The sequence below is a fragment of the Ambystoma mexicanum genome, chromosome 10, assembly GCF_040938575.1.
Source record: "Ambystoma mexicanum isolate Mex_15411 chromosome 10, UKY_AmexF1_1, whole genome shotgun sequence".
In the NCBI taxonomy this organism is placed as follows: domain Eukaryota; kingdom Metazoa; phylum Chordata; class Amphibia; order Caudata; family Ambystomatidae; genus Ambystoma; species Ambystoma mexicanum.
The window spans coordinates 641,770,576-641,797,338 of NC_090932.1; the positions used below are offsets into that span (position 1 = coordinate 641,770,576).

The 26,763-nt window shown below is 44.6% G+C and overlaps 1 protein-coding gene across 1 annotated transcript in view; it reads right to left on the reverse strand.

Moving 5' to 3' along the window:
- The window catches only part of ATP6V1H (ATPase H+ transporting V1 subunit H), a 478,140-nt gene that overhangs the window by 334,703 nt on the left and 116,674 nt on the right, over positions 1-26,763 (reverse strand). Inside the window, exons 4-5 of the mRNA XM_069618225.1 lie at positions 23,602-23,691; positions 22,160-22,273 (exon numbers count right to left, since the gene is read on the reverse strand). Of these exons, the coding sequence (XP_069474326.1) occupies positions 22,160-22,273; positions 23,602-23,691 (204 nt within the window). The remainder of the gene's footprint in view (positions 1-22,159; positions 22,274-23,601; positions 23,692-26,763) is intronic.

Consider the following 26,763-nt stretch of genomic DNA (forward strand, 5'->3'; position numbering starts at 1 on the left):
GAGTAGGGACAGGCATAAATCATTTTTTGGCAAGTCTTTTAGATACCCAGGTGTGGGATCAAAAGCAGTTTATGTACCTGGCCTTTCTAGATGTAAGCACAGCCTTCGATTGTGTAAACTGGGAATTACTGTGGACAAAACATTCTAAGCACGGTTACCCAAATGCATTAATAGACATCCTTGTATCATCACATAGTGATACAAAGAGCAGAGTAAGATTGGATGTTGAAGGGTATTGCACTGCCTGGATTGACACGAATAGAGGATTATGCTGGGATGTGTCCTGGCTCCTTTTTTTGTTTAGCTTCTACATAATGGACATGGGCCTTTGTTGGGATGCCATACGTACTAACCCCCCTTGTATAGGCCACACTAAGATTCAATATCTAAATTATGCACATGCCATCATATTTGGTAAGACACCAATAGGACTTCAACTGGACCTTGATATGCTAAATCCTAGACCTTAAATTAAATATCATTAAATCAAAGGCCATGGTTTTAAATTAAACAAAAACCAAATGGAGATCCTTCAAATGGTCGATCCATGGACAATCCCTGGAAATGGTGAAGGAGTTCAAATATTTGGGGTCCAGGGTGACGTCAAATAAGTGTAAAGTGGAAACCTACAGGAAATGTAGATCTTCTTTCTTGTCAGGGGCCTCCCAGTTCTGACTGTTCAATAATAATTATGGTTGTTTTTCAACTTTGCCTATATTAAAACTATCTGCAAAATATTTTGCCAACACCCGCTCAGTGCTAAAAACGTGGGAGTTACAAAAGACTTGTCATCCTTGAAGGCCCTTCTGAAGAGAAGGGCTCTTCACCTTTACAACAACTCACTTCCAATGGCAGCTATGAGGCATGAATTGGGACTGGTGCCCCTTGGTGCACTCGTTGAATGGAAAGTGTTGCAAACATATGCTTTAATTCTTGCTCCTCCGCATGCATCAATGTATATAAAATTGGGACAAGAAGTAAATGAAGCCAACTGTAAACCATTAGTGACATGGAAGGATAACTGCGCTGCGAGAAAATACTATGGAGGATGGAATCCAAAGCAGTGGAGCTCGTAAGTAAGCCAAATAAAGTGACATGTAAGTTACACACTCACAAATGGTTAAAGAGTAGGACAGCTTTGATTAATGATCGTTGTTTTAATGATAATTTTGAACACAACATAAAAAGTCTTAATACTTTGTCTTTTTATTTGAAAAAGTGTCCCTTTAGAGATTTATGAGCAAAGGCATTGAGGTTGAGATTTAATCTTTACTTAACAAGGGAGGTCCTGGGCTCGCAAGAGGGCCTGGAACTTAGTTGTAGAGTTTGTCGCTTTTGTAAATTGGTCCAGGAATCACCAAGACACTTACTCAAATACCTCCAACATGAAAAGTTGGTTAGATGCATTCCCAATATTGGGATCATTCCTGAAGAGCACTCGTGGACTCGAATTTTAAACTTGAAGGAAAAAAAGTTTATCAATATCAATTTTTTATTTTCTAGAAAGAATTTTGAATCCTGAATTTTTTATTGGAAAATTAATTTTATTATACATATATTCTATGTATCATGTGTTCTGTATATGATGTACCGAACTACTGATGAAAAGGTTTCGTACTGGTGATTTGTGGGAAAGGTTTTAAATATGAACCAAAATGCACAATAAATACATTTAAAAAATAAACACTCAACAAGGCAGTATGATTGGAGTAAGAAACATGCTATTTTAGACAACTAGTCAATGGGGTGTAGGAAATTCAGTGCAAGTGCAGTGGAAGCAGCACAGTGTAGGTGCATGGTGAGCAGTGATTTTGATTATGAAGTATGAAACCAGCCAGTGCATGACAAACTTTGCAGGCTGAAATTTGAGTGATGCAGTGTGAATGTAGGATGGGTAGTATAAGTGCTGCACTGTAAGCAGGACAGTGTGAATGCTATATCACAAATACACTGTGAGCAGTGAGTGCGAGTAACTAGTGTGAATCTAATGCCAGTGCTCAAGTTGAAGAGCAGTGAGATTACTCCGGCATGTATGCTCTTAACAAACTATCTTGGAGTAGTGTGGACAATCTAGAGGGAGCAGTGAAGAATGAACAGAATTACTATGGCAGCATGAAGGCAGTATAATGAGGGCATTATAACAATGATGTGTGAGCAGGGCAGCAGGACTGCAGTGTTCACAGAGCAGATTAAGGGCAGATGGAACTCTGCAGTGTGACTAGTGTAAGCAGGCAAGTATGAGAATTATGTGTCCATAGCATGGCAAGTGCCGCCTCGCCAAAGAAGTGATTTTTCTGAGTGTGCTGCACAGTGCCAGTGTGAATACAATTTTAGTAGTGTAAGGGTGCAGAAGGAGGAGACTGGCACTCCTATGTCCCCCTTCTGTACCCGTCCACAACTAACATTGTGATTGCTATAGAGTTATTATTCAAGAAAATGAAGAGAAAACCTAACTTTCCCTATCTCTAAGGGGGGTTTCACTGCCTAAACTAAAAAACTAAAGGTTCTGTCAGAATGTCTGTGTAAATCAATAGTCCACCATCCCATGTTAAAAGCTCTATGTCTGTCCCTTACACGTGAAACTAAACTAGAGATAAATTAGACTTCTTGGTCCAGTAGAAGGACTCCCTTTTTCTGGACAGGGGATAAAAGTTCTCTTTTAGGTTTTGGCTTTTTTTGAGGGGAATGACCCTCTTCCCTGGATCAAAATGTTTCCTCCAACACAAACACACAAAGTTCCAGCACTTTTCTATCGGTCAGGCACACTGCTTGTCTTAACATTTGAACACTTTTTTTTATCAGAACGTCTTTACAGTTCTGGTTACCAGGAGGATGATTCCCTTCTCCTGGTATCTGGATTTTACAGTTCAACACGACCAGGGGGAACGACTACCTTCGCCTGGCTTCTCACTTTGCTTTCACTATTTAACACTTTCAGTCTTTCACTGTGAGGGGCCCAGGCTTTGCCAGTCTCCAGACTTGGGCAGACTTTGTTCACTTCCCTGCCAAGTACTGCCACAAGGAAGATGATTTGTACTCCTCTACTCTTGTGGGTGCGGGTCTCAGACCCATATTTCTCTTCATTTTGTATGCCCTTTTCTCCCAAGTACCTACACGAGGAGGATTACTTGTTTTGTTCTCTTGTTGCTGTGTCCTCAACCCTTCCCTGGTAGTCAGTCTTGTTGAGGTGGAATTCCGACAGAGCCTTTGGCATGATGTTTGGGTGCGTTGCAGCACCACCCTCGATTCATGAAAAGTCAGATATGGCCGTTTACAGGATAGGGTCTGGATCTCACCCGCCCTCTTGGCAGAGGTGATGGCCATGAGGAAAGCCGTTTTCCACAAGAGGAATTTGAGAGTGGCCTGATGAATAGGATCGAAGGGGACCCTCCCACCCCCCGCATAAGCCTTGTCAGTACCACATTGAGTTCCCACGCCGGGGCAGGAGCCTTCACCGGCCGGAAAGATTGAAACAGTCATGCGCCAGCCCCGCCTTGGCCAAGGACAAGCTAGGAAGAATCTGTGGGGCCATGACCCTCAGAGGGTTGATCTTCTGCGACCAGCACCACGTAGCGAAATGCTTTCACTTGTGCCTGTAGCAACCTTGGCAAGGACCTCCCTGCAGTCAGCCGGCAACTTGTACCCTCCGAACTCTAGGGCTGCCCTTGTCAAGCCCTCAGGGTCAGCGATCCTGGATCATAGTGCAGGATTGCACGTTTGAGTTGATTGATGACTGGCAGCAGGAGGAGCAACGGAGAGAACGCGTATTGGAACAGGCCTTCCCACTGGAAGGAGAACGCGTCCCCCATGCTCCTCGGCTGATGAATTTCTGGCATTTGGACTTGGCTGCCAGTCGCAAACAGATCGATCTGAGGTTTGCCCCACCAGAGGAAGATGCGGTCCACCTGATCTTGCTGAAGTTCCCACTCCTGGCAGGAGCGCAGCTCTCTGCTGAGGGAGTCAGCAATGGTGTTCTTGACTCCTGCTAGGTGAAAAGGGATGAGCAACATCTCTTGGTTGACGGCCCAGTGCCACAAATCCTGTGCCTCTCGGGAGGCGCTGGGGATCGGGTGCCCCCCTGGTTCCTGATGTAGAACATCATGGTGGTGTTGTCCGTTACGATCCTCACCACCTTGCCCTCCAGGGACGTAAGGAATGACTGGAGGGCCCAGAACACTGCCCGCAGCTCCAGGGTATTGATGTGTAGATCCTTAGTCACCGGCAGCCACAGTCCTTTGGCGTGCAGATGCCCAGTGTGGGTCCCCAGCCCTCCAGGGAAGCGTCCGTGGTGACCGCTCCTGGTATGGGGGTGGTGAGGGTTTGAAACCCTGTGCCCAGGGAGACAGAGTAGACGCCCCATCACCTTATCGCCGGACGGAACTCCTCATCGAGAGATATCTTGTCTGTGAAGCTTCCGGACACATATTCAGCAAGTGTCCAGGAACTCCTGAAGAGGTTGCATCTGTAACCTGCAGAGTCGGAGAAGGTAGATACAACACAATATCATGCCAAGCAGTGACTTGAGCAGTGACTTGATGGTCCTCACTGTTGCGGCCTTCAGTGACAAGAGCCGTTGCACCTTCCCCAGTATGGCCGCTACCCTCTCTCCAGAGGGTGACGCCAGGCAGGAGACTGTTCAGCCTGGCTCCCAACAACAGTGCATTATGCATTGGTGACAAGCAGGACTTTGGCTAGTGGACGGTGAACCCCCAGATCCGTCAGCAGCTGGGCAGTCCTGTCCATGTGTTCGAATGCTACTTGCCTAGACTTTTCCCGGATGAGCCAGTCATTGAGGTACGGATACACGTGTATGCCCTGTAGACGTAGATGGGTAGCCACTAGTGCCAGGCACTTTGTAAACACCCTCTGTGCCGATTTCAGGCTGAAAGGGAGAGCCTTGAATTGGTGGAGTCTTCCCTGCACTGCGAAGCTCAGGAACTTCTGATGCTTCCTGTGAATGGGGAGGTGGAAGTATGCGTCCTCCCGATCCAGCGATGTCAAGAAGTCTCCTTCCTCCCATCCCGAATTTTTGGGACTTGAAACTTGTTGAGACGCTGCACGTCTAAAATGGCCCTCCAATCTTCTTCATTACAAAGAAGTATCTGGAGTAGACTCCGGAGTCCCAGAGTTGTCTTGGAACTAGCTCTATCGCCCCCTATCGTTGCATGGCCCGTACACATTTGCTGAAACTCCAGGGTATGTCTGTGGGAGAGAGCGTCCAGCACCCATCTGTCGGTGGAGATCTTCTTCCACTCACTGATGAAACTCGCCAGCCAGACGCCCACCGGGGTGCATGGGTGGGGGCCTGACGTCCTGGCCCATTCAGGCCTGCTTTGGTGCCTGCGTCCCGCCTTGGGAGCGACGACAGCGCTGGCCACCTCCACCGAAAGTCTTGGAACAGCCTCTGTAGGTCTCTTGGGTCAGGGACTGTTAGGGTGAATTCTCATAAATGTGCTTATTCCCTTCACCTTAGAGACCCCCAGCAACTTTGCTGGATTTTTTGAGTACTTGATTTTTTTACCTGTAGAGAGTGTGAGCCTTTTTTCCCCCACTCATGTCTTTTGAATGTGTTTTACTCTTGTGTTCTTTGATTATGGAGTTTTAGACAACTCCAAAGGCATCACCTTTTCATGTGTGTCACACAGCACCCCCTGGCTGTCCCAAGGTTTAAATACCTTCTCTGGGATAAACTACTGTTTCCCAGAGAAAGTAAAGTTAAATTGACTTTACTAGTCTTTTTAAATTCCTAGAGCCAGCACACCCTATCTTACAATAGAGTGCTGGAGGGGTTACCTAGTATCCCCCATGTCTAGAAGCTCATGAAGCAGGCCAATGCTACCCTTTCCTCTCGAAATGGCTGGTGGCAGTGGTTTTACAACAAACTACCATGATTTTCCCGACCACGAACACCGGTAGCGTTGAATCGCGGAAGCCATGTTTTTCATGTTTTGGCATCTGAGCCTCCTTTGTTTAAACGGGTTCCGGTCTTCTTTTTTCACCATTTCTTTTTGGAAAGGTCCTTCTAGAGTTTGTGGCTGCGCGGCAAACTATGTTTGGTCCCTTTGTTCCTACGCCTTTGGCGGGTTTCATGACTGAAGACCGCCTCTGGCGCCTGAGTGTCTGGGGTGGACAGGATGTGAGGGAGGTGCCCAAAACTCCCTGTGTTTAGTCTCCTAGGAGACCTGAATGCACTCTGGCGTGATTGGCTGGCTGACTGTCCGGCAAGGACAGCCACCCTGCTGGGCGAGTGGCAGCTAGGCTGGAATGAATGGGGGAAAACTGTTTAAAAAGGCAAAAGAACCAAAGACAAGCTGGAAGAGGGCGGCTGCTGCAACTGCTGGACCGTTGGATTGCCCGGTGAAGCCCTGCGGCAGGTCCGAATCGCCAAGTTCCTCTCAATAGAGAAGCCCTTCAAGGACAACTTCTTCCTTTGAGTTGGTGGGACCAATACACTCATAAGCCGCCTGGATATCTCATTCTCAGAGCTGGTTGTATTTTCCTCAGAGTGCTGCAGGAAACCGAATAGGGAGGGAGAAGGACACCAGTTTGTGTGCTTGACGACAGCTACCTGAATTGAATATTTGCCAGTTTGCCGACTTTGCGATCAGTACCTGTGCAGTGCAGTGCAGGAGTCGCCCGACATCCTCCCTCTTGTCCACACGACTGAGGCTCAGGAACAGAAGTCTTCAGCTGTATCTTTTTCTTCAATAGAATGTACTGTGAAAACCCGACTGAGAGAATTTACCTCTCATTGAGAAAGTGCGTGAAACTTTGGCAACTTGCAGGCCTAGTCAGCTTGTGACCCGGGATACAAACCTTTCTTCTATGAACTACTTCTGAGAAACGTGGCAAAGACTTTTCCGTATGACTACCAGAACCGTTTTACAAGACTCTACCCCATTGACTTTGGAACAACTCTTCTGGTGAACTCAAACTATTTGCACTTTTTAAGAGTAACTCTATTATTCGTTTCATTAACTTATGCCATTTTGCTCCCACTTCAAATGCTCTGAATGCCATTTTGCTCCTCCTTCAAAGTAGTTTAAATGCCTCAGAACCTGATAGTGTGAAGTACTATAGTATATTTTTTAGCGATATTAATTGCCTCCTTTTAGTGAATGTTTTCTGACTGTGTAATAAATTAATAAGTGTTTTACCAAGAAACCTTGAGTATAAGAGTCTATTTGAATACTTGTAATCGTAGACCTCTGTGTAACCTCATTACAAGCTCACATTCCCTCTTGAGATAAGCCTGGATGCTCAGCTCGCTACCAAAAACTGTGTGGTACAGACTTATACCAAAGGTTGGTTTTGCTTGCACCTGTAGTCAAAGTTGTATGTAGTGGTCCCAGCGGGAACTGTATACAAACTTTGCCTAACATGGATTGGGAGGGTTGACGGTACAACGAGGAACCTCCACAGAAACCCTTCGTCGATCTGCTGGATTTTCCGCCTGAGGAGCGAAAGGAAGGACAATGTTGCTGAAGAGTGCCCAGGGTACGAGCCGTCTCCATATCAGTATGGTGGCCTGTAAAGACGTCTTCCTGAAGAGGTTGTCCCCATCGAAGGGCATGACCCGTACTCTAGACTGAACCTCCTGGTGGAAATTGTTGGCCTTCAGCCAGCCTCGACGACAGAGGCAAACACTGTTCCCGATCTGTCAGAAGCCTGTGTCTGCAATGTCCAGGGCCACTGTGATGGCATGGTCCGACACCACCTCCCTTTCCTGGAGGAGGGAGATCGCCTTCACCGGTTTGTCATCGGGCAGGAAGTCCAGAATCAAGGCCAGTTTGTACCAGAGTTCTCTGTTGTACCTGGCCAGGATCACCAGTGCATTGGCCGTCTTAACTGTCGATGCCACAGAGTAGATGATCCTTCCCCACACAGCATCCAACTTCTTCCCACACGCTGACCGGAGGGACGGAGGATAAAGATGAGGGGTTAGATCTCTTCCTGACAGGCGCTGATACCATGGAGTCCAGCGACGATTGCAACCGTAGTCACCCGGGTGCGGACTCTGGCACTCAGTATTTTTTCTCCAGCCTTTCCCGCTTGGCTGCAACCGGGGCCGGGTTCGTCATCAGAGCCAAGCCCTCCTCCCAAATGTAGTCCAGGAAGGGCACAGCCACAATGGTCTTCCTTTTTGCCTCACGCCTCTGGTAGAGGAAACCCTCCTTTTTGGTCTCTTCGGGCATCAGCTGGAAGAGCTCAGATGCTCTGGCGACCATGCATGAAAACGCACCCCACCTCATCCAGTGGGGATGCCCTCAGCTGCGGTGAGCCTCCCGCCATGACGATGTCTGTCGTTGTCGCTGTGTCCGTCCCTGTGTCCTGGTCCCGCGGGGGTGGGGAGAAGCAGGGTGCGGAGGGTGATGAACCGGTGGTGGAGGGCGCTTCATCTTTTTTGCCAGAGGTTGATCCGGGGCCACCGTGGTCACCAGGGCCAATGGGGCCGTGGGCATCCTTTTCTGAATTTCCGACACCAACGTGTGCAGGGTCGGAAGGATGTCCAGCGATACATCCCGTGGAGTTGGGGTGGTAGGCCTACTAGGCCCCGCACCGTCAGCATTTCCATCACTGTCTGCGTTTCCGTCATCCCCTACGTCGTCATGAATATGGACTCCTGGTCTTCCTCGTCCGAGAAAGAAACATCCGTTCCTTGGAGCACTCCTTGCCCTGAGGACTCCACATCACCCCCTCACCCCGCCTCCCTTTTTTGCATCCTGAGGGGTCGGATTCAGGCTTAGCTCCGGCATCCTCTTTTCCTGTGTCCTCTCCTAGGGCCCGCCCGAGACTTCCTGCCTCGGGGACAAGGACACTCTGGGCGCAGCCAGGGCTACCTTGACCGGGTCTGCCAGTTTGGCCTTCGAAAGGGCTGCTGCTACCATCTCTAACGTTCACAGCGATTTTTTCGGCACCGCCTGAGCCTTCTTAAGCCTAAGGTGCAAGAAAAGGCAGCTGACCTGCTTATCGGGCTTCTGCCGCAGCTTAGCCAATGTTGGCCGATTTCCTCTTTGAGGAGGAGATGGAGCGATGGCACTGAAATTCACTGACAAACATATCCCTGCTTGTCTGCCGATGGAGTTAAAAAGCAAACGGGCTCTGTTTCACAAAAAAATGTTCTCGAAAAAGCGCAAAAAACGTAGAATAGGTCACAGAGCAAAACTCAAGGACTCCCAACACTTGAACGTGCGGTAAGTATCTGAAGAGGACTGCCAGAGGAGGGGCTTAGGGAGAGGGCAGTCATTGGCTGGGGCAGTATGACCCAGAGTGCAGTGATTGGTTTAGGAGGAGAAAGACAGTTTGTAAGTGGAAGTGAAAAATTCATGAGATGGGAATCCATGCCAGACCCCATGCTGGAGAACTTTCATAACTTCTTGTTGGGTCTCAGACCCTCTTTGGCCATCTCCTAGGCCTCATGACCCTTGCAGCATATGGATTAGGCCCTGCTGTCCTCCCTACATCCCAGCTTTCTGCTTCTGATTCTGTGATCCGTGACTGCTGGCAACGCAAGTGTGGCTCTTGTACCCTGCGGTCCACCTGACAGAGCCTTTACCTTTGCCTGGCCTCACAGTCAAAGGACTGACCGATGTCAAGGCCTGGAGAGCCGCCTTCTGCACCACGCCGGCATCTTCTGCTCTCCGGTCTCTGCCGTCCCTCCACTCCGGTGCCCCTGTTGCTTAGGGGTTGGCTTGACAGCTGGTTGGACAACAAAGTAAGTCCTTCCTTAATTTTTATCCTAAGCGGACACAAAAGACCAGACTGTTCATTCCAGTTTTCAGCATTGCTCTTCCTTGCTCTGCACCTCCTCCTTGTCCCAGTACTTGTCAAGTAGGTCTCTGTTAGGTAGTCCCTGCTCTCCCTTGTCTCAGTACTTGTTATTAAGTTTTTAGACTTGCAGGCATACATTGAAGTATGGGATAGGGAGTTGGGTAAAATGGGATAGGAACGTGTACATGGTGTGGGTGGAGGGCTGTCATATTGCGTTCTCCCGAGATGTTCTCCCTTGTCCTCAGAGGGGAAGTCTCCTCTAATCAGATCCTCCCGCTGAGTAACACCCCCAGAGGGGCTATCGGATAGTTGCCTCACCACCCTGGCCTCATGGGAAGGGGCTTCCTCCTCGGTGAGTAGTGACGTCATCTCAGGATTCGTCACAGCAGCAGTAAATAATATGGAGAAGGCATTATAAGCAGAGTAGTGCAAACAGTCAGCATGAGCAGTCTTTGTATGAGCAGTGTGATCTGGTCAGGGAGGGCAGTATGGGAAGGGCAAAGTGAGTCATGTTTGAATGCAAGCTGTGCAGTGTGCAAGCAGTGTCAGCAGTGAAGCGCAAGTACATTGCAAGTGGTAGGACTACATCGGCTTCATTGCAAGTCATGAGATATTTACCACATGTGGCATACCTGGCAAATGAAACATGACTATTTAAATTTACACAGTGCTTACACCATTCCAAGGTCGTTTTCAAACTAAAAAATCTGCATATTACCAACAGCACCACCATAAAGGTGGAGGAAAACATTTTGTGGTATGTCAAAAATAGGAGTGGAACCAATAGATACGGTTAAACAAAGTTTATGAACTCAAATGAGACCTACTTCACCTGGCCCTAATGCAACAATGAGGTTCCCCATCTTCAGCTGAAATCGAAGGTGCTTGTCAGGACGTTTAGTCAACATAAAAGTCTGTCCTCGGTCCAAAATCTAACTGACTAGCACTACCACTATATACAAATGAACACTATATACAAAAGTAAATGCCTGGTAGGCATGGGTTGTTGGGATCTCGTAGCTGACTCCCTCCTCCGTTAATGGTTCTTGAAAACAAATGTTCATCACAGTTCTCTGTATTTGGCCTTTGCAAACAGTTCCTTGTACAAAAGTCACTCAGATTTACTGTAATTCATGAAAACACATTTAGTTTCTCAAGCATTCCCAAATGAACTGGTTTCTCTTTCAGTTCGACAAACCTGGAAGTTTCATGGAAACAGAGAAGAGGTCACTTTTCTCATCCCCTTCCAAATACACAGGATATATCTCGACAATCCCTTTTTTTCAGAGCAATTACGCCTCTTCTCAGAGCTGTAGTCAGTGCTTGAGCTATGATCAACTTTCCCTCAGGGACCTTCTGGCCCTCTGTTATGTATAGACGCTCGCCACTCCAGTGAATTACGTTCACACGTAGATTTATTGAACCTAAGGACGACCGCAGGTGGGTGAGACCTCCTCTAACTAAACTCTAATTGTGTACGATTCTGGAATCATACGTTCCAGAATCATCACTGGTGCGGGCGCATTAGAACGGTAAAACATCAATACATCATTAACATTAATACAGCATAACCTTCTCCATACAATTGAACAGAGATTTAATTAGTAGGTGGGAAGTATAAAAGAAGGAAAGACTACAAAATTGAGGCAAGGTGGGAAGATGGAGAAAGTGTGAACAGAATGTCATTTGATGATAATTGGATGTGGGACAGGCCCCACATTCTAAAGAATTAAATGACTGAAAGAAACAACAACACAGATGGGGCTATCCCAAATGTTCTGCAAAGGATACAATTGAACTGCCACAAAACACTCCGCTTCTCGAATCCAGAAGTTCTCTCAAGTTCTTGGCACCCACTCGAATGTTCAATAATAAATAAAATCTTCCTTGTAGTTCCGCACAATCGTCCTGTTCCTTGAAGACAACTGATTGTTTCCAAACATGTCTCCAGAAAACCTTTGAACTACACCTTCCTCCTCGGGATCTCTTTTTTCCGTAGGTATAATGTCATCGCAAGACCACTTTTTGCCATCCTCTAGAAGTACAGACTTCCCTGAACATTCCAACACTCTTTGGCAAGCCCGATACGTGGATTCCCCTTTCAGCACCTTCTTTGGTTTCTTTACTCTGATCCAGTCTCCTCTCTCAACCTTGCTCTCCGACACATGCTTTTTGGTGTCATAATATCTCTTGTACTCAGCTTGTCTTTTTTTTTTTTTACCTTCTTCAAAATCTCCTCCAAATTGATTTCTTTATTTTTTTTCAACACCAACCAAGCAGATCTGAGTCTGATAGTGGCTGTTCTTCCTCTCATTAAAGTGAACGGCTCCTCCTCTGTCACAGAGTGTGGAGTGACTCCATACGTATTCAGTGCCTCTTTCAGTGTCTCCTTCCAAGGCAAATTGTTTGCAATGGCTAGTTGGATGATTCCCTTTATAAACTGATTAATTCTTTCTACTAACCCATTAGCCATGGGATGAGATAATGCTGTAGTTCTATGTTTGATAGCTCTCTCTCTCTCAAGAACTGTTGTACTTCTACTGACATGAATTGAACGCCATTGTCTGATATCAATTCTTGTAGGTCGCCTTCTCCGTTGAATATTTCTTCTAAGAACGTCACCACTTTTATGGCTGTAACCGTGCCTTCCGCTACTCCCCATTCTACCCATTTGGACATGTAGTCCACTAACACAATGAAATACACCTTTTGAGGCCCCAGCGTCTCATAAGGGCCCATTATGTCAATGGCCAATTTGGTCCATACTGAACCTGGTATTTCCACAGGTTGTAAAAGCGTGGTTTGAGTTATTTTCCATTATCGCTTACAGCACAAGCTGTGCTCTCTCTGACCAAAACTCCCAACTCATTCCACATGTTGGGCAACCAGTAAGCTTCTCTCACCTTTCTCTTAGTGAGGCTTCATCCCAAGTGGCCTTCATGAGCAATCTCCATTTTCTCTCTCTCAGCATTGTTGGTGGGATTATGTGATCGCCTCAATAAATACATGTGCTAACACTGGAAATCTCGTCTTTTATTTTCTCCCATGACTTGATGCTCAAATCCACTTCTCTCCAAACGTTTTCAATGGCACTCCTTAGATGGCCCTGTTCAGTATCGTCCTTCGTGGCCTTCATCCATTCTTCCTTTGAAAAGCTAGGATTTATGTGTGCTATAATACATTCCGCACCTTACTCCTCTGTTAATTCATCAGTGGTGACCTGATCATCGTTATTAGAGTTCCACGGCAGCCTCGAAAAACAGTCAGCATCTACATTTGTCTTCCCTGGAGTGTATTTCACCTTAATGTTGTATTGCATGATGTCTAGTGTCCATCTTCTAATTCGTGGAGACTTCAGATGCAGGTTTTTGGAATTTAACACATGAACGAGTGGCTTAAGATCAGTCTTTAGTTCAACTGGAATGCCCCAAATAAGCCCTCTAAAATGTTCTAAAATCCATTTGACCCTCAATGCTTCTCTCTCGATGGTTGAATATTTTTTTTATGCCCCTCTCAAAATTCTGGAAGCAAAAGCAATCGGGACCACAACTCCTCCTTGCACCTGCTCAAGGACACCCCCTAAGCCAATGTTGCTGGCATCTACCGAGATCATGGTCTTGGCACTACAATCAAACATCTTGAGGGTCGGTGCTTTGTTTATCAATTTCTTAATTTTGTTGAACTCCATCCTGCATTCCTCTGACCATGAGAATTTCGTACCCTTCAAGTCTCTCATCTGCCTTGTCTTCTCTGAGTAATGGTCATTGAACTTCGAGTAATACTCCGACAACCCCAAGAAACTCCAGAGTTGGTCCTTGTTAGTGGGTTCTGGAATGTTTAGAATTGTATCTAATAATGACTCTTTGGGTCTTAGTCCATCAACGTTAATGCAATGACCCAGATATGGTACTTCATTCTTTTTCACTTTACATTTCTCAATCTTGAGCGCGAGGCCTTTTTCTTGGATGACTTGAAGCACTCCCAGCAACTTTGCATTATGTTCATCTTCTAACATCACAGATATGAGTATGTCATCTTGGAAATAATGCACTCCTTGGAGGCCATTAAACAGATCGTACATCAACCTTTGAAAGACAGCTGCTGCAGATGCCAGCCGTTATGGCATCCTCTTGTACCTGAATGCACCTAATGGGGTAATGAAAGAGGTGAGATGCCTTGATTCTTCATCTAATACCACTTGGTGGTAGGCTGAAGATAAGTCCAGTGTTGTGAAAAACTTTGTTGGTTTCATCGTGGTGAGCATTTCCCCTATATTCGGCAATGGGTGTCGGTCTACCGAGATACTGCCATTGAGGTCCCTCAGGTCTACACACATCCCAATTGACCCATTTGTTTTTTTTTTACAATGACGATTGGGGACAGCCATTCAGAACTTTCAATTGGTTCTATTATGTCCTGCTCACATAACCTTGTCAATTCCTTCTGTAAAGCTGCTCTTGTGCCAATCGGTATGTTTCTTACTTTATGGACCACTGGCTTGGCACCTCTCCTCAGTACAATGCGATGTTTAAAACCTTTCAAAGTGCCAATGGGATCATTCAATACTCTTGGAAAGCTTTTAGCCAAATTTTCAGAAGTGTCACAACTGTGTTCTGTGATGCTCACTCAAGATGGGTATGCTTTCACTTGGGTGTATCCTAATTTATAGCGACACTTGTTCCCACCATCCCACAATGGAGAAACCATTTTCAGCTGCACATAATTTGCATTAGGTTCTTCTTCCTTTGAAATCCAGATGTACCCATGTATATCCTATGATGTTAATGGGTGTCTTACCATAGCCGGTTTCCCTCACTTTTGTCATTAGTAAATCCTCCATTCTTCCTTTAAGGTCCTCAAGGAATGTTGCTACATCCACTATTGTGTAAGGAGAACCAGTGTCGACCATCACTTGCAACGATACACCATTGATAAGCATGGGTACCCATGGACCCACCACACCTTCAGTTGGTGTGAAAGCTAGAATATGTACTTCCTCTTCTAATCCATCTGTGAATGACAGCAGGCCACTTAGACCGGCCATTTCTTCTAGTGCCTTTATGCTGGTCATGTTGCCTCTTCCGAAACAACCACCATCCCTCTGCATACCAGCAATGGGATGAGAATTGAATATGCCTCTGTCGTTTCAGCATATTTCGCCGAAATGACCAACATGGCCACATCTATAGCACTCTGCACAGAATGAAGGACAATCCTTTTCTATGTTTAAGTGTTTATACCAACCGCATTTGTAGCATCTGCCTTGTATCCGGTTTGTCGTTTCTCTATCCTTTTTAGTGTCCATGCCGAAATCACTTTGGTCATTTTTTTTACTATGGCAACAAGTGCCTCTTCATTCTTATCCTGATTTTCATCACGTAATTCTTGGATGGATCTTACTTCATTACATTCTGACTTATTCTGTATTTCTCTCATGCATTTCTCTCCCAATTCCATTGATCTGGCTATTTCGATGGCTTGTTCTAGCGTCTGGTCTTTCGCTTGCCATAGGCGTTGTTGGATGCGGGGGTCTGAAACATGTAAAACCAATTGGTCTCTCAAGTATTCATCAGCTATGCCAGTGAATCTGCCCGTTCATATGAGACCTCTTAGTGTCGCTATATAAGCGTTGACATTCTCTCCTTTGTTTTGTTGCCTGGAGAAAAATCTATACCGCTCCAATACAATGTTGGTTTTATTTCCAAAATGCTTGGTCACTTTTGTCATTGCAATCTCATATTTTCTATTATTGCTGGTGGAATCTCCGGAACCCTCCTGAATATTTGTTAACTCAAGTAATGTTCTGAAAATTCTTAGGGCTTCTGTACCCACACAATTTAATAATGTGGCTTCCTTTAGGTCATCGTTGTATTTAGCCCCTCCTATGGCTCTTAGACACTTGAACTGTCTTGCCACTGTTCCCATGTGCATACTGGGTTGCCGGGGTGTGCCAAAAATTGCACTGGTGCTGCAATATTCTGCATGTTGCTGTTGTACAAGTCTTCTATGGAAAAGGTTCTTTATTGTGTTGGCGCTTTTATGTCCATTCACTTCCTCATTATACTGTTTGTTGTGATGTTGCTTTTGTTTGTGCACCTTCTTTTGGCTTGTAACTGTTTCAGAAGAAAGTCTTGTTTGTGTGGCAAGGTATCTGGCTGCTGTGCTTTATCCGTAAAGGGTCAGTGAAAAAGCACAGCGACAGGGCTAATCGACAATGGTTTCTTGTTCTACTTCATGGAACGCTTGACCAATATTGCTTAATCCTAGTTTCTCTCTGTACGATGCTTATAGTGTTGGCATGGCAACCCTCGTTTGTCCTCTAAAATGATGGCACGTATGCAACATTTCTGAGGTGCTTTCCTCTAATATTCCTTCCGTTGGCCGCCCACCGCTCGCACACCCTTTGTAAGATGCAACATTGAGCAGTGCCTAAACATGCAAGTAATACTTGTTCTATTTTCCCTTTATTTTGTTGCCGGCACTTACTGTGGGTCTTTTTTCTCTGTACTCAACCTCAGTTTAGGAAACAGCGATGTGCATCGAGACGCTGCCGAAGTAGTTTGTGCGCGTTCGCAGCCGGGGACTTCCTTGTAGTGACAAGCGATCCTCGTTGCCAATATGTTATGTATAGACGCTTGCCACTCCAGTGAATTACGTTCACACTTAGATTTATTGAACCTAAGAAGTCCCCAGGTGGGTGAGACCTCCTACAACTAAACTCGCATTGTGTATGATTCTGGAATCATATGTTTCAGAATCATCACTGGTGCAGGCGCATTAGAACGGTGAAACATCAATACATCATTAACATTAATACATCATAACACCCTCTGAGTTATCCTTGATTTCTGCGCCTTCGCTTGGTTCGATTTAGACCTTTACTGGGCCATCTAGCCACTTGATTTATACCCTTGCTGGGATATTTCCTCATACTAAATATTCATGTCATATATATGATTAGGTTCTTTATAACCTTGGGTTAATAGTTTGGTCCTAAACTGGACTGGAGTCTTTATTTTCTTGTGCGTTATATGTATCTTTTTGCATGGTCGGCGACTAACATTCTCATGGACTTGCCCTCCCTGTGATGATATTGGGTTTTGTACTTCTCCATACTTGTTTCAGAGCTTGATCAACTGCCTCCATTTGTCATGCCCAGACGGCGTACCTTATATTCTGCAGTACTCTCTACAGGGAGGGTCAGTGGCTCAGGTGGCAGTGGACTCCTTCACGATAGACGACTTCTTGCCACTCTCCGCCAGTGTCGTTCTCATGGGCTGGCCAGTATCTCTTTAGCTGGCGAGGCTCTCATATGGACTCGCTAATATCTCTTCGCTTTCCTTTGTCCAAGTCTCTCAGGAGCGGAAAACCTTGTTTGGTTGGCATTCCTGTACTCTGCAAAGTTCTGAGGGCTGATCGCCCACCACATCCAGCCCTGGTTCCGTGATCTAGTGGCTGAGTCCACTCTCGGCATTTCCACCCCAGTTGACTGACTCTACGTCAGCTTATCTTGCTCTATAAGTGAGGATAGGAAGGTTTTTATATGCATCTCTAATGAAAGAAAGTTCTGTTGACTACAGGATTTCGGAGTTAAGTTGGGGGTCAGCCTTAACATTGGACTGAAAAAAGTCATGGTCACTTAGACAACCTCTTCAACGCCCATATAGACAGAACATAGGATTCGGTGAGATCTTGATAAAGACAGGGGGCCTCTTTATGAGTTGGGCGGTGTGGGTAAAATACAGCAGTAATACCGTTAATACCGCATTACGGCAACGCCCAACTGTGAGTTTGGTTTAAAAAAAATTGGAGGATTCACCTCCAGCCATGAGCTGGAGGTAAATCCACCACCTTTCTGCCAAATTTCGGCAGAATTACTGCCATGATAATTCCACCAAAATCCTCCATGGAGCGCAATGGACTATAATGAAATGGGGACTAACACTGCCACCACCACTTATAATCTGGTAGTAATACCGCCATACCAAGTGGCATTCACAGTATTACAGTTTGGTGGTATCTCTGCAGATTTACCACCAAACTCGTAATGAGCCCGAGAGTCAGTGTCCCCTGAGAGGGAGCCACCCCACTGAGATCCTGCTTGCCAAACCCCCTAGGGAGGGTCTTACCTAGCAGGTTCACATTCCTAGACTCAATGGAGTGGCTCCCCTTGGGGACAAGGGACACATTGGGCCTTATTACGAGTATGCCGGTATCAACGGTGCCAGTAAGCTACCAGCACCGTTGTTACCGGACCGGCATACTCTGAGGTCTGACCTGGCGGGCGGAACGGCACCCGCTCGCAGACCTTGACGGATGCACCAGTACCATTAATTTTTTCCCAGCGCCCTGCAATGGGGAATTATCGGGACCGCAATGCCCTGGTGAGTGACACCGTTTTTACCGGCACGGCTACCGCCAGAGTCATAATGAGGCACATTATATAGATATGTCCCAATTTGAAAACGCCTCGAAGATGTTTAGAAAGGCTTGTTCCACCCGAAGTGACCACTTCAAAAGAGAAAACTAATTATAGGGAGTTCTTAAGGCATGCAAAGAGTGGGCACTGCAGATGCCCACCTTCTCACCCCTTTTGCCATAAAATAAGTATTGCCAGGACTGTGCATTGCTTTATATTGTACAGCAGTAGCGTGATCCACTATTGTACCCAACCCATTTACATCTTCAACATGGGTGTAGAAATAGATTTTTGGAGGTTTCCGGTGTGCACAATGGTAAATTCATAATTATGTGGAGGACCTCAGATAATCGCATGGCGCATAGGGTACAGTAAAAACAGTATGTGTAACTCAAGGGAAAAAGATGCATAATGAGGACCTTTCTCCTTTTCAAGTGTATAGTTAATTTTTGTTTTTATACTGAGCAAATCATACCACACAGTATTGAAACACAGATTTAATACAGTTCATTTGGGCAATAAAAAAGTTTTAAAAACCAGCAAAGAAGGGGTCAGCCTAAGATCATAAGGAAACAGAAATGGAAAAAGAGCAGGTAAGGTAGGAAGTTCTGGCGAGATTAGCTTTAGGGATATATAAACTTTGCATTTCTTTGCTTCTAGTAGAGTGTTAGGGAGAATTTCCTCCCACCTTAAAGACCCCCAGCTCTTTTGCTGGATTTAGGACTTTTTAATTTTAACTCGTGAGTGGGACCTTTTTCTCACTCTCTCGTGTTTTTCCCTCACTAGGATTTTATGTTTTCACTGTTTTTGGAGTCTGACAAACTCCATATGCATCTGCGTTTTGCATAGTGGCACACAGCACCTTCAGTGCAGTGTCACTGAGAAGTCCTTTGGATTTCTCTTAAGGTTTGAATACCTTTTCTTGGGTGAACTACCGTTCCCAAGAATAGTAAGGTGAAATTGATCTTACTTACCTTTTCTCTTTGTAGGTCCAGCACACACCATCTTTTGTGAAGTGCTGGGGGATTACCTAGTAGCCCCTTATCCTACTTTTGCAGGTAACTTTTTTGTTACCCTCACTTCTTTAAATAGCTAGTGGCAGTGGTTTACGTTTTACTACCATTGTGCTTCTCTACCGCAGGCTGAGCCCTCAGCTGCAGTACAGCACCCATGGATGTCCATTTTGTCAAAATGGGCACGGTCTTCTTCTTTCAGCATTTTCTGTTTGTGAGGTCTTTCTTGGCATTTTCTCTGTGTGTTGAGAAAGATTTGAGCCCTTTGTGCGTTTTGCATTTGGCGGGCTTCAGCCGTGAAGCCCGCCCATGACTCCAGTGTGTCTGGAAGGGCAGGAAGTGAAGGAAGTTCCCGAAACTCCCCTGACCTTTGTCTATAAGAGTGCCTGAACTAAACCAGTCCTGATTGGCCGGCTGACTGTGCTGAAAGGACAGCCAACCTACTGTGTGATCGACAGCCTAGACTGTGAATGAATGGGAATCTTGCTTAAAAGACAAGCGTTTTGGGACTAGCGGCAGAGTCGACCACTGGAAGAAACATATAATGCAGAGATCGTGAAGAGAAGCCTGCTGCAACCTACTGGACATCGAAATACTGTTGAAGCCCTGCTGCTGTGCTAACCTCCTTTTTCGTATCAACAGAAAAGCTCTGGATGAAACGACTTCTCCCCTTGGATTAGTGAGACCAACTAACCCTGAGACGAACTCCACTTTGGCGCAATCCCCGACTTGCTGTGCCTCGCGGTTGCTGCAGAAGCCCAATGCCAGTGGTCGAGTGTCCATAACCGAGTGCAACGGCTGCCGCCAAACGAATCAGGCCAAAAGCTCCAGGAGATTCCTAGGGACACAGAAGCAGGACATTCTGATCCAGAGACCCCTCAGCAGAGTCCAGGACCGAGGTTGCAAGGAAAGTCCAACCAGAGATATTCGATCTGCATCAGTGTTTGCGAGGCGCTGAAACCGGGAAGTGCCGCTGAATCGAACAGTGCCCGTCAGCTTCTGAAGTCCTTCCCGAGTACTGCAGCAGGAGCCCTCCAGACATCCTTTACCAAGTTGTCCACCTTGCATTTTCTGACCCCTCAGAGCAGGTAGAAGGTACGGCCAACTCTGCTCAGGATGTGACCATGATGGTTCAAGTGCTAGAGTGAAGGCAGAGTAAGTGAGAGACAGAGGCAAGTTAGAGGCGAGGGAAAAATGTTAGCAGGCAGGTAACTCAGAGGTTAGGAGGTAGGCTTTTAGTTTGGTTTTAAACAAACCTGTGTGGACGGTTTCTCAGATTTCTTGGGGAAGAGAATTCCTTGCAATTGGAGCAGGAAGACAGAAAGAGCGGAAGCGAGAGGAAACACAGGGAGGGTGAGGAGCGTAAGGGTAATCAAGGAGGAAGAGCAGAGATTACAAGAAGGCTAGTAGAGTTGGATAGAGGAGGATAGATACAGTGGTGCCTTAACATGAATAGATTTGTGAATCAGGCATCTCCAATGTGCATCCTAATGTCCAGCCTGGTGATGGTACGAGGAAGTAGTTGTGAAGTGCAGGAGTTTTAAGAGAGTCCTGGTATCAAAGTTAATGATCTTGTTGAGAGGACAGCAAGCATAGTTGGGGAGAACAAACATGATGCTGGCAGAGTTGTCCAGTTTAGAGAAGACAAGAGTGGTTAAGAGATGCTTGGAAGTGTTGAAAAGAAGGATGTGCCTGCATTTCCTAATAGTTAGGAGGTTGAGGCAAACTTGTGTAGATGAAAGTAGCAAAGGTGAGAGGGGGGGCATATATGATGCCAAGGTTTCTAGCTGAGCTGAAGCAGAGTAGGGGAGAATGTCAGGTAGGAATAGATAGTAAGAGCAATGATCAAATCTAAGCTCTTGCCTTTAACATAAGTAGGAATATGCAATTAAAATGCAACCACTATTTCCAGAGTTAGGCAGGTTAGAAATCATCGAGAACAGAATCCCATTGAGGAGACGATTAAAAAATGCCTGTGAGCAAATATCTGCAAAATAATCCAAAAATGTCAGAACATGCCCAGGAGGGCGATAAAGTAAATTTAAAGCCATGGAGCATTGTGGTAATACTGATATTATAGATGAAAACTGTTGGAAGGAAGCAAAAGTAGAGGGTTGTATGGTAGCCGTTTGCAAGCAAAAATGCAAGAGAAGCCATCTCTTCATTTTTCGGCTTGCTCCTTATGTAATATACCATAGCCATCAGAACTAGACCATTGAAATATACTATGGAGTCCGAGGTAAACCAAGTTTCAGCTAAAAACGAAGTGAAGCGTCATCACTTTTATGGAGTATAAAATAGCAAGCACAGAGGAAATGGCCGATTGACAGTCGACAAGACCAGCTGTTAAAAAAGGCGTAGGAGGTAGAAGGAAAATATATTGGACAACTAGGGATTAGATTACAAAGATATGCACCATTTCTGGGAAAAAAAATTCATTTATTGGTATCCTTGATAATAGATATTACAGGGATAGGCAACAAGGCCAAGGCCGTAATCATACTAGAAGGTGGTGGAGAATGTAAGGGTGTCTGTCACCAGCACAGCCAAGAGAGTAACCAGGGGAAGAGGTGCCAAAGGGCTAAAGCCTGAAGGGCACCGATTAAGGGTACTTTCAAGCTCTCGTACATAAAGAGCTCAGATACCTATCGACTGAACACACAGTGGAGACAGGGCACCATTTTAAAGAATGAATAAAATAAAGAAAAAAGAAACATAACTAACAGGGTCTAAGAGCAGAGTATGACAGAAAATGCCTTTGTATATTTATAGTTACAGATATTATATTATTCCCATTGACAAAAAACAAAACAATTTGCTAGTTTCCCCTTCTTTTACTTCTCTTTATTTTGTATGCACATCAGGACCTATGGACACACATACTCAATGTTTTAGATTTTCCAAAACAAGTACAAATATGTATGCAGTACTTTGAGCACAAACTATTAAAACTTACCATGTGCACAGTGAACAGATCTTGTCGATTCAGCATTGGTAGAAAGTAGGACCAGGCAGTCGTTTTACCACGTTTGGCAAAGTCAACAAAGATTTTCACACGCTCATGGTTCTCCTGCAAAATCAACAAGAAAGGATGTTATTTTCTACCCACTGCAGACAAAGCCTTTGAAGGTGCATTACGGTAGCATGCTACTAATAGGACAACAGAATTTCTCAATATTCATAGCAGCATCATGATGGAATACAAAGTGGTGAAGAAAGGCAGCCTTGGTGCAAGGTGTCCAACATATGGTAACCTTCTTCCTCACTTCTAACTGGGGCTGAGAGGGATATCATGTGACTGTATTGTGGTACTCACTGAAACCAAGAGTGGTTGGGAGCTGCTGCATTACTCACCATCGACAGAGATAAATATGAGCAGCCCACAGGCAGAAGGATAACCATTTGAAGACACATAGGAGATGCACAGAAATGCACAGCATCATAACCACAAAACAAAATAGCAAGCACTAGGCATGATTTGTATCCATTAACTGCTTTATAGCCACTGACTCTAACTAGGGAGTGTGACTCCAATACACTTGAACCACTGTCAAGCTATGTACTAAATTGAACATCAACAATAAGTAAACTTTCTTCTACTTCATAGTAGGGTTGGTGGTGGTATACTTCGATAGAACAAGAGTTATTTACTTGGAGAATAAATCACGCTTCGGATGTACCCTGAGAAATATTGCGGATCATTCTGCACTTTCAAGAGCAGTATGGTCTTGAAAAAACCTGAGGGGAGCATGCTCACAAATACTGTCTGCACCATTCTTTATTTTATTTAAGTGTGTATAAAGCAGGAGCCAGGTCTGATCACACAGATAAATCAAATGAAGACCTTAGCAACAAAAGGGTATTTAAAGTTATTCCGTCCCCCAGGCAGCCCACAAGTGCCAAAGCACAGATATAAATTTCAGTAGCAAGTTAAAATATAGAACCATACATTGAAAATAGGTTTCCAGAGAGTCATTTTCAAATGTACCAGAATGCAGTTTTCACAATAATTACAAAAGCTGTAAGAGAAGTGGGGTTCGTACACTTCATTTCAGTTGGTTTGTGTTGCGATGTGTCTGCTTCGATGTGTGTAGTATGCCACTGATCGACTGGGGCACAATGTCCCCAGTGACAAGGCGTCATCTGATAACCGGGCACATAAGACATTCACTTCACTCACCAGCAGGACACCCTATTGCCAATATAGATGTTAGGTTAAATCAGTGGGATAAATTTAACAAAGTGAAAGTCAGATTACTATGTATATACAGGTTCCCAGGTCTACTGAAATCAAAGACCTAAATTCTGGCCCGTAAATGATCTATGCAAATAAAAAGTGATATAACCAAAGGGGTACAGTAGGGTCAGGGATGAGTGGTAATACAACCATAAACATACCTGTAACATGTCATCCACCATGGTAAGAATATACTGTACAGTCTGCTCCTTGGCGATGTGAGTCATTAGGTTGATGAATGTTTTTGCACACTAAAAGAAAAAAAAAGAAAAAATGTTTTAAAAAAAGGAGGTCAATAACAATTTATAAGGTATTTTGTTGATCTGCATTTACTGAAAAAAACCTGTGTTCAACAGGTAATTTTTACTATCATACTAAAATAACCATGCCAACAACACATTTGAGAAAAGAAAAGTGCATCTCCGGTTCCGGAAGCAGCGCAAGACATTTCGCTTTGCTTCTGCCTTCTGTCTTCCAATACCCTGCTGATCTCTTGTCTGAAAATGCACTCGGTACCCTCCGATTAATGGACCCTGGTCCCTTCCCTCCCAGTTGAAAACTTGCACTGCCTCCTGGCAACCATGCACTTGGGGGCTGTATCTGCATCCCTACAGTCCCCTTACTTGCACTTATCCAACACTTGTTGTCTGCACTTACCACCTGGTGGCTGCACTATTTTCCTATAGTTTGAACCTATGTTTCGCACTTCTCCTCCTCCCCTTCCCCTTGCACTTTTCCCCCTTTCCTCTCCCCACACTTGCGTGATCTCAATGTCACTTGGCCTAGTAAGATCATTGTATTGTCCTCCCTTGTCACCCTTCACCTTGCCTCATTGCGCATTGAAACACATGTGTATAGGCGCACAATAAATAAATTGTATACATCATTAGAATCTTAAAAGTTAACACCATCAATCTACTTTTGCATTTATTGCTTTACTGCTGTTAAATATATATCAAAACAAAATGTAGAGGTGAACCAGGAGAGCAGAGTAAGCAACCCACAGTGTACGGGTACAAACTGAATGAAACCGTTCTAGTCCCTGGTCCAAAATGTTCGGTCCTTGTAATCACAAAGCCGTAATGTAATGCATTGCTTACCTTTTAAAAAACCAAGATCTATCTACAGAGGATAACATTTCATTAGGAATATCTCGAATAGCATCTATTTTCTCACCAGTTCAATTTAGGTTGTCGAAAAAAAGTCAGAAAAGATGATATAAAAGGTTTTGTTGGCAAGAATACCCCAAAGGTGCCCCTCACTTCCTAGTCACCAGACAGGTCTTCCGAGCCGAAAGGAGGGAAATATAAGTCAATCAGGTTAGGTGGTCAACCCAACCAACAAACAAACAAAGGTGATATTTTTACGTATCTTATTTAAACTTTTATATGATTGCCCTATTCAGGAGGATCTCTAAGCACCTTACAAAGTTCAAATGGTAGGAGGTTGCAAACAAAAATATATTTTTTCAAAATAAGATAGGAAGATTAGGATTTACAATATAGTCAACCGGATCCACATGTTCAACTCTGATCTAACAAGTTAGGGAATGAGCCCTTAAATACAGAAACATTGTATAATTACTTTGGAATATTGATCATGTTATTCTATTACATCGGTATATCTACTAAAGGGAGAAAAACTGCTGCTGGGAATTACTAATAATTAAACAAAAAAGCGTGCCATCAGCAGAACTCTTAGTTAAGTTAATTTCTTCGTTTTGTTAAAGCGTTGCACAGAATGCTGCTGTGTTATAGATCAAAAAATCGCTATGGCTTACAATATTGGTAGATTTATTAATACAAATAATACAAAAACACATATTTAAATTAAAAGTTATTTTACTTGAATTCATGCTTTAAAAAATGAACTTATTGCTGGAAAAAACTAAAATAATGTGGCCAAAAGAGTGAAATGAATAGAAGAAGGAATATAGCTCCATTTCTCCTGTGTGACTGATATTTGCATCAATGCAACAGATTAGGCACATGTATTGAATATACAGTCATGTATTGAAAAGACCTGATTTACTAAATTATCCTTGGTAGGTGTCTGAATGTCCATCTAAGGACACCATGCGTTACTCTTAATTTTTCACTTCACTGCTGAATTTCATATTTCAAATTCGAAAGAGAACCAAACCCTAAACGTATGTATTCTCATTGCCCCGTCATACATTCACATGTGGAAAACACCCTATATACATTTGATATTTCTGTGATAATGGTCACGCTAGGGGTCTGACCTATGTGGAAAAAAAAAATGAATTCAAGTAAAAAATAAATGTATACAAATATAATGTGTTTATTCTATTCTTTTCAGTATTGTACACAACAGTTGCTTGATCTCTAACAGCAGCATTCAGTGTGACGCTTCAACACAGGGTTCGAAATTGAGGGGAGCTGGGAGCTATTTAGCTCCTGCTTCTAGTGTAGGAGAGCCTGGTTAACTAGAAAACAGCAGCTACTTTTGGATCCCCAGACAGTTGGTGCATTACAAACATGCATATGTGACAATACATTTGAGTATTTGAGACTGCTAATATAGAAGTGGACCAAGTTACTGGCTGTTTGGCTGGAGAGGCTCGTGGTTTGTTGTTCGTTGCGTACGAGCCGTCGGCAAGAAAAAGCTGTTGTGGTCATTTCGAGTGGAAACGTTGCTATACCTGTGCGTGGACTCATGAAACACTTGGCTAGTTAACAGTTAGTGGACCTTACGACTTGACACGTTACTTACGTTTTCTTTCTCTTGCTTCTCCTGCAGTTAACTGAATTTGTCTCCATGCCACGCCCCCACTTCCCGGCAGCCTACAAATATTCCGGTGCCTGCACACCTGCGCGCACCCAAGTGGACCAAGTGGCTGACTGTTTAGCTTTTCGGGTGTGGGGTGCGAGGTGCGGATTTAGTCTGCGTTTCTTTTCTCAAAATTGATTTGCATTGAATTTAGGAAAGCCTTTAAGTCTCTTTTGCCATTTGTAAGTAAGCTGAATTATATTTCCCAAATTCTATAGCGAGCGATTCATGCCAGTCTCTATTGAGCTATTTGTTTTGTTAAGTGATAATTGACAAGATTTGCATCCAATCATGGTTAAAGGTACTAAAATACCAACTATGATGAAGGACCCACGCGCAGATTTTTTCTCAGCAGTAACCACGCGCAGGACGAGCTTGGCGCGTGCAGCAGCACTCTCTCTTCCACCTCCGTGTATTGAGGAGGAGGAGCTCCTCCAGTGCGCGTAGACCTGCTTGAATGAGCTTAAAACTAATGTTGATACTATTACCAACCATATTGAACCTATCGATTCCTCGCAATCACTCTATGC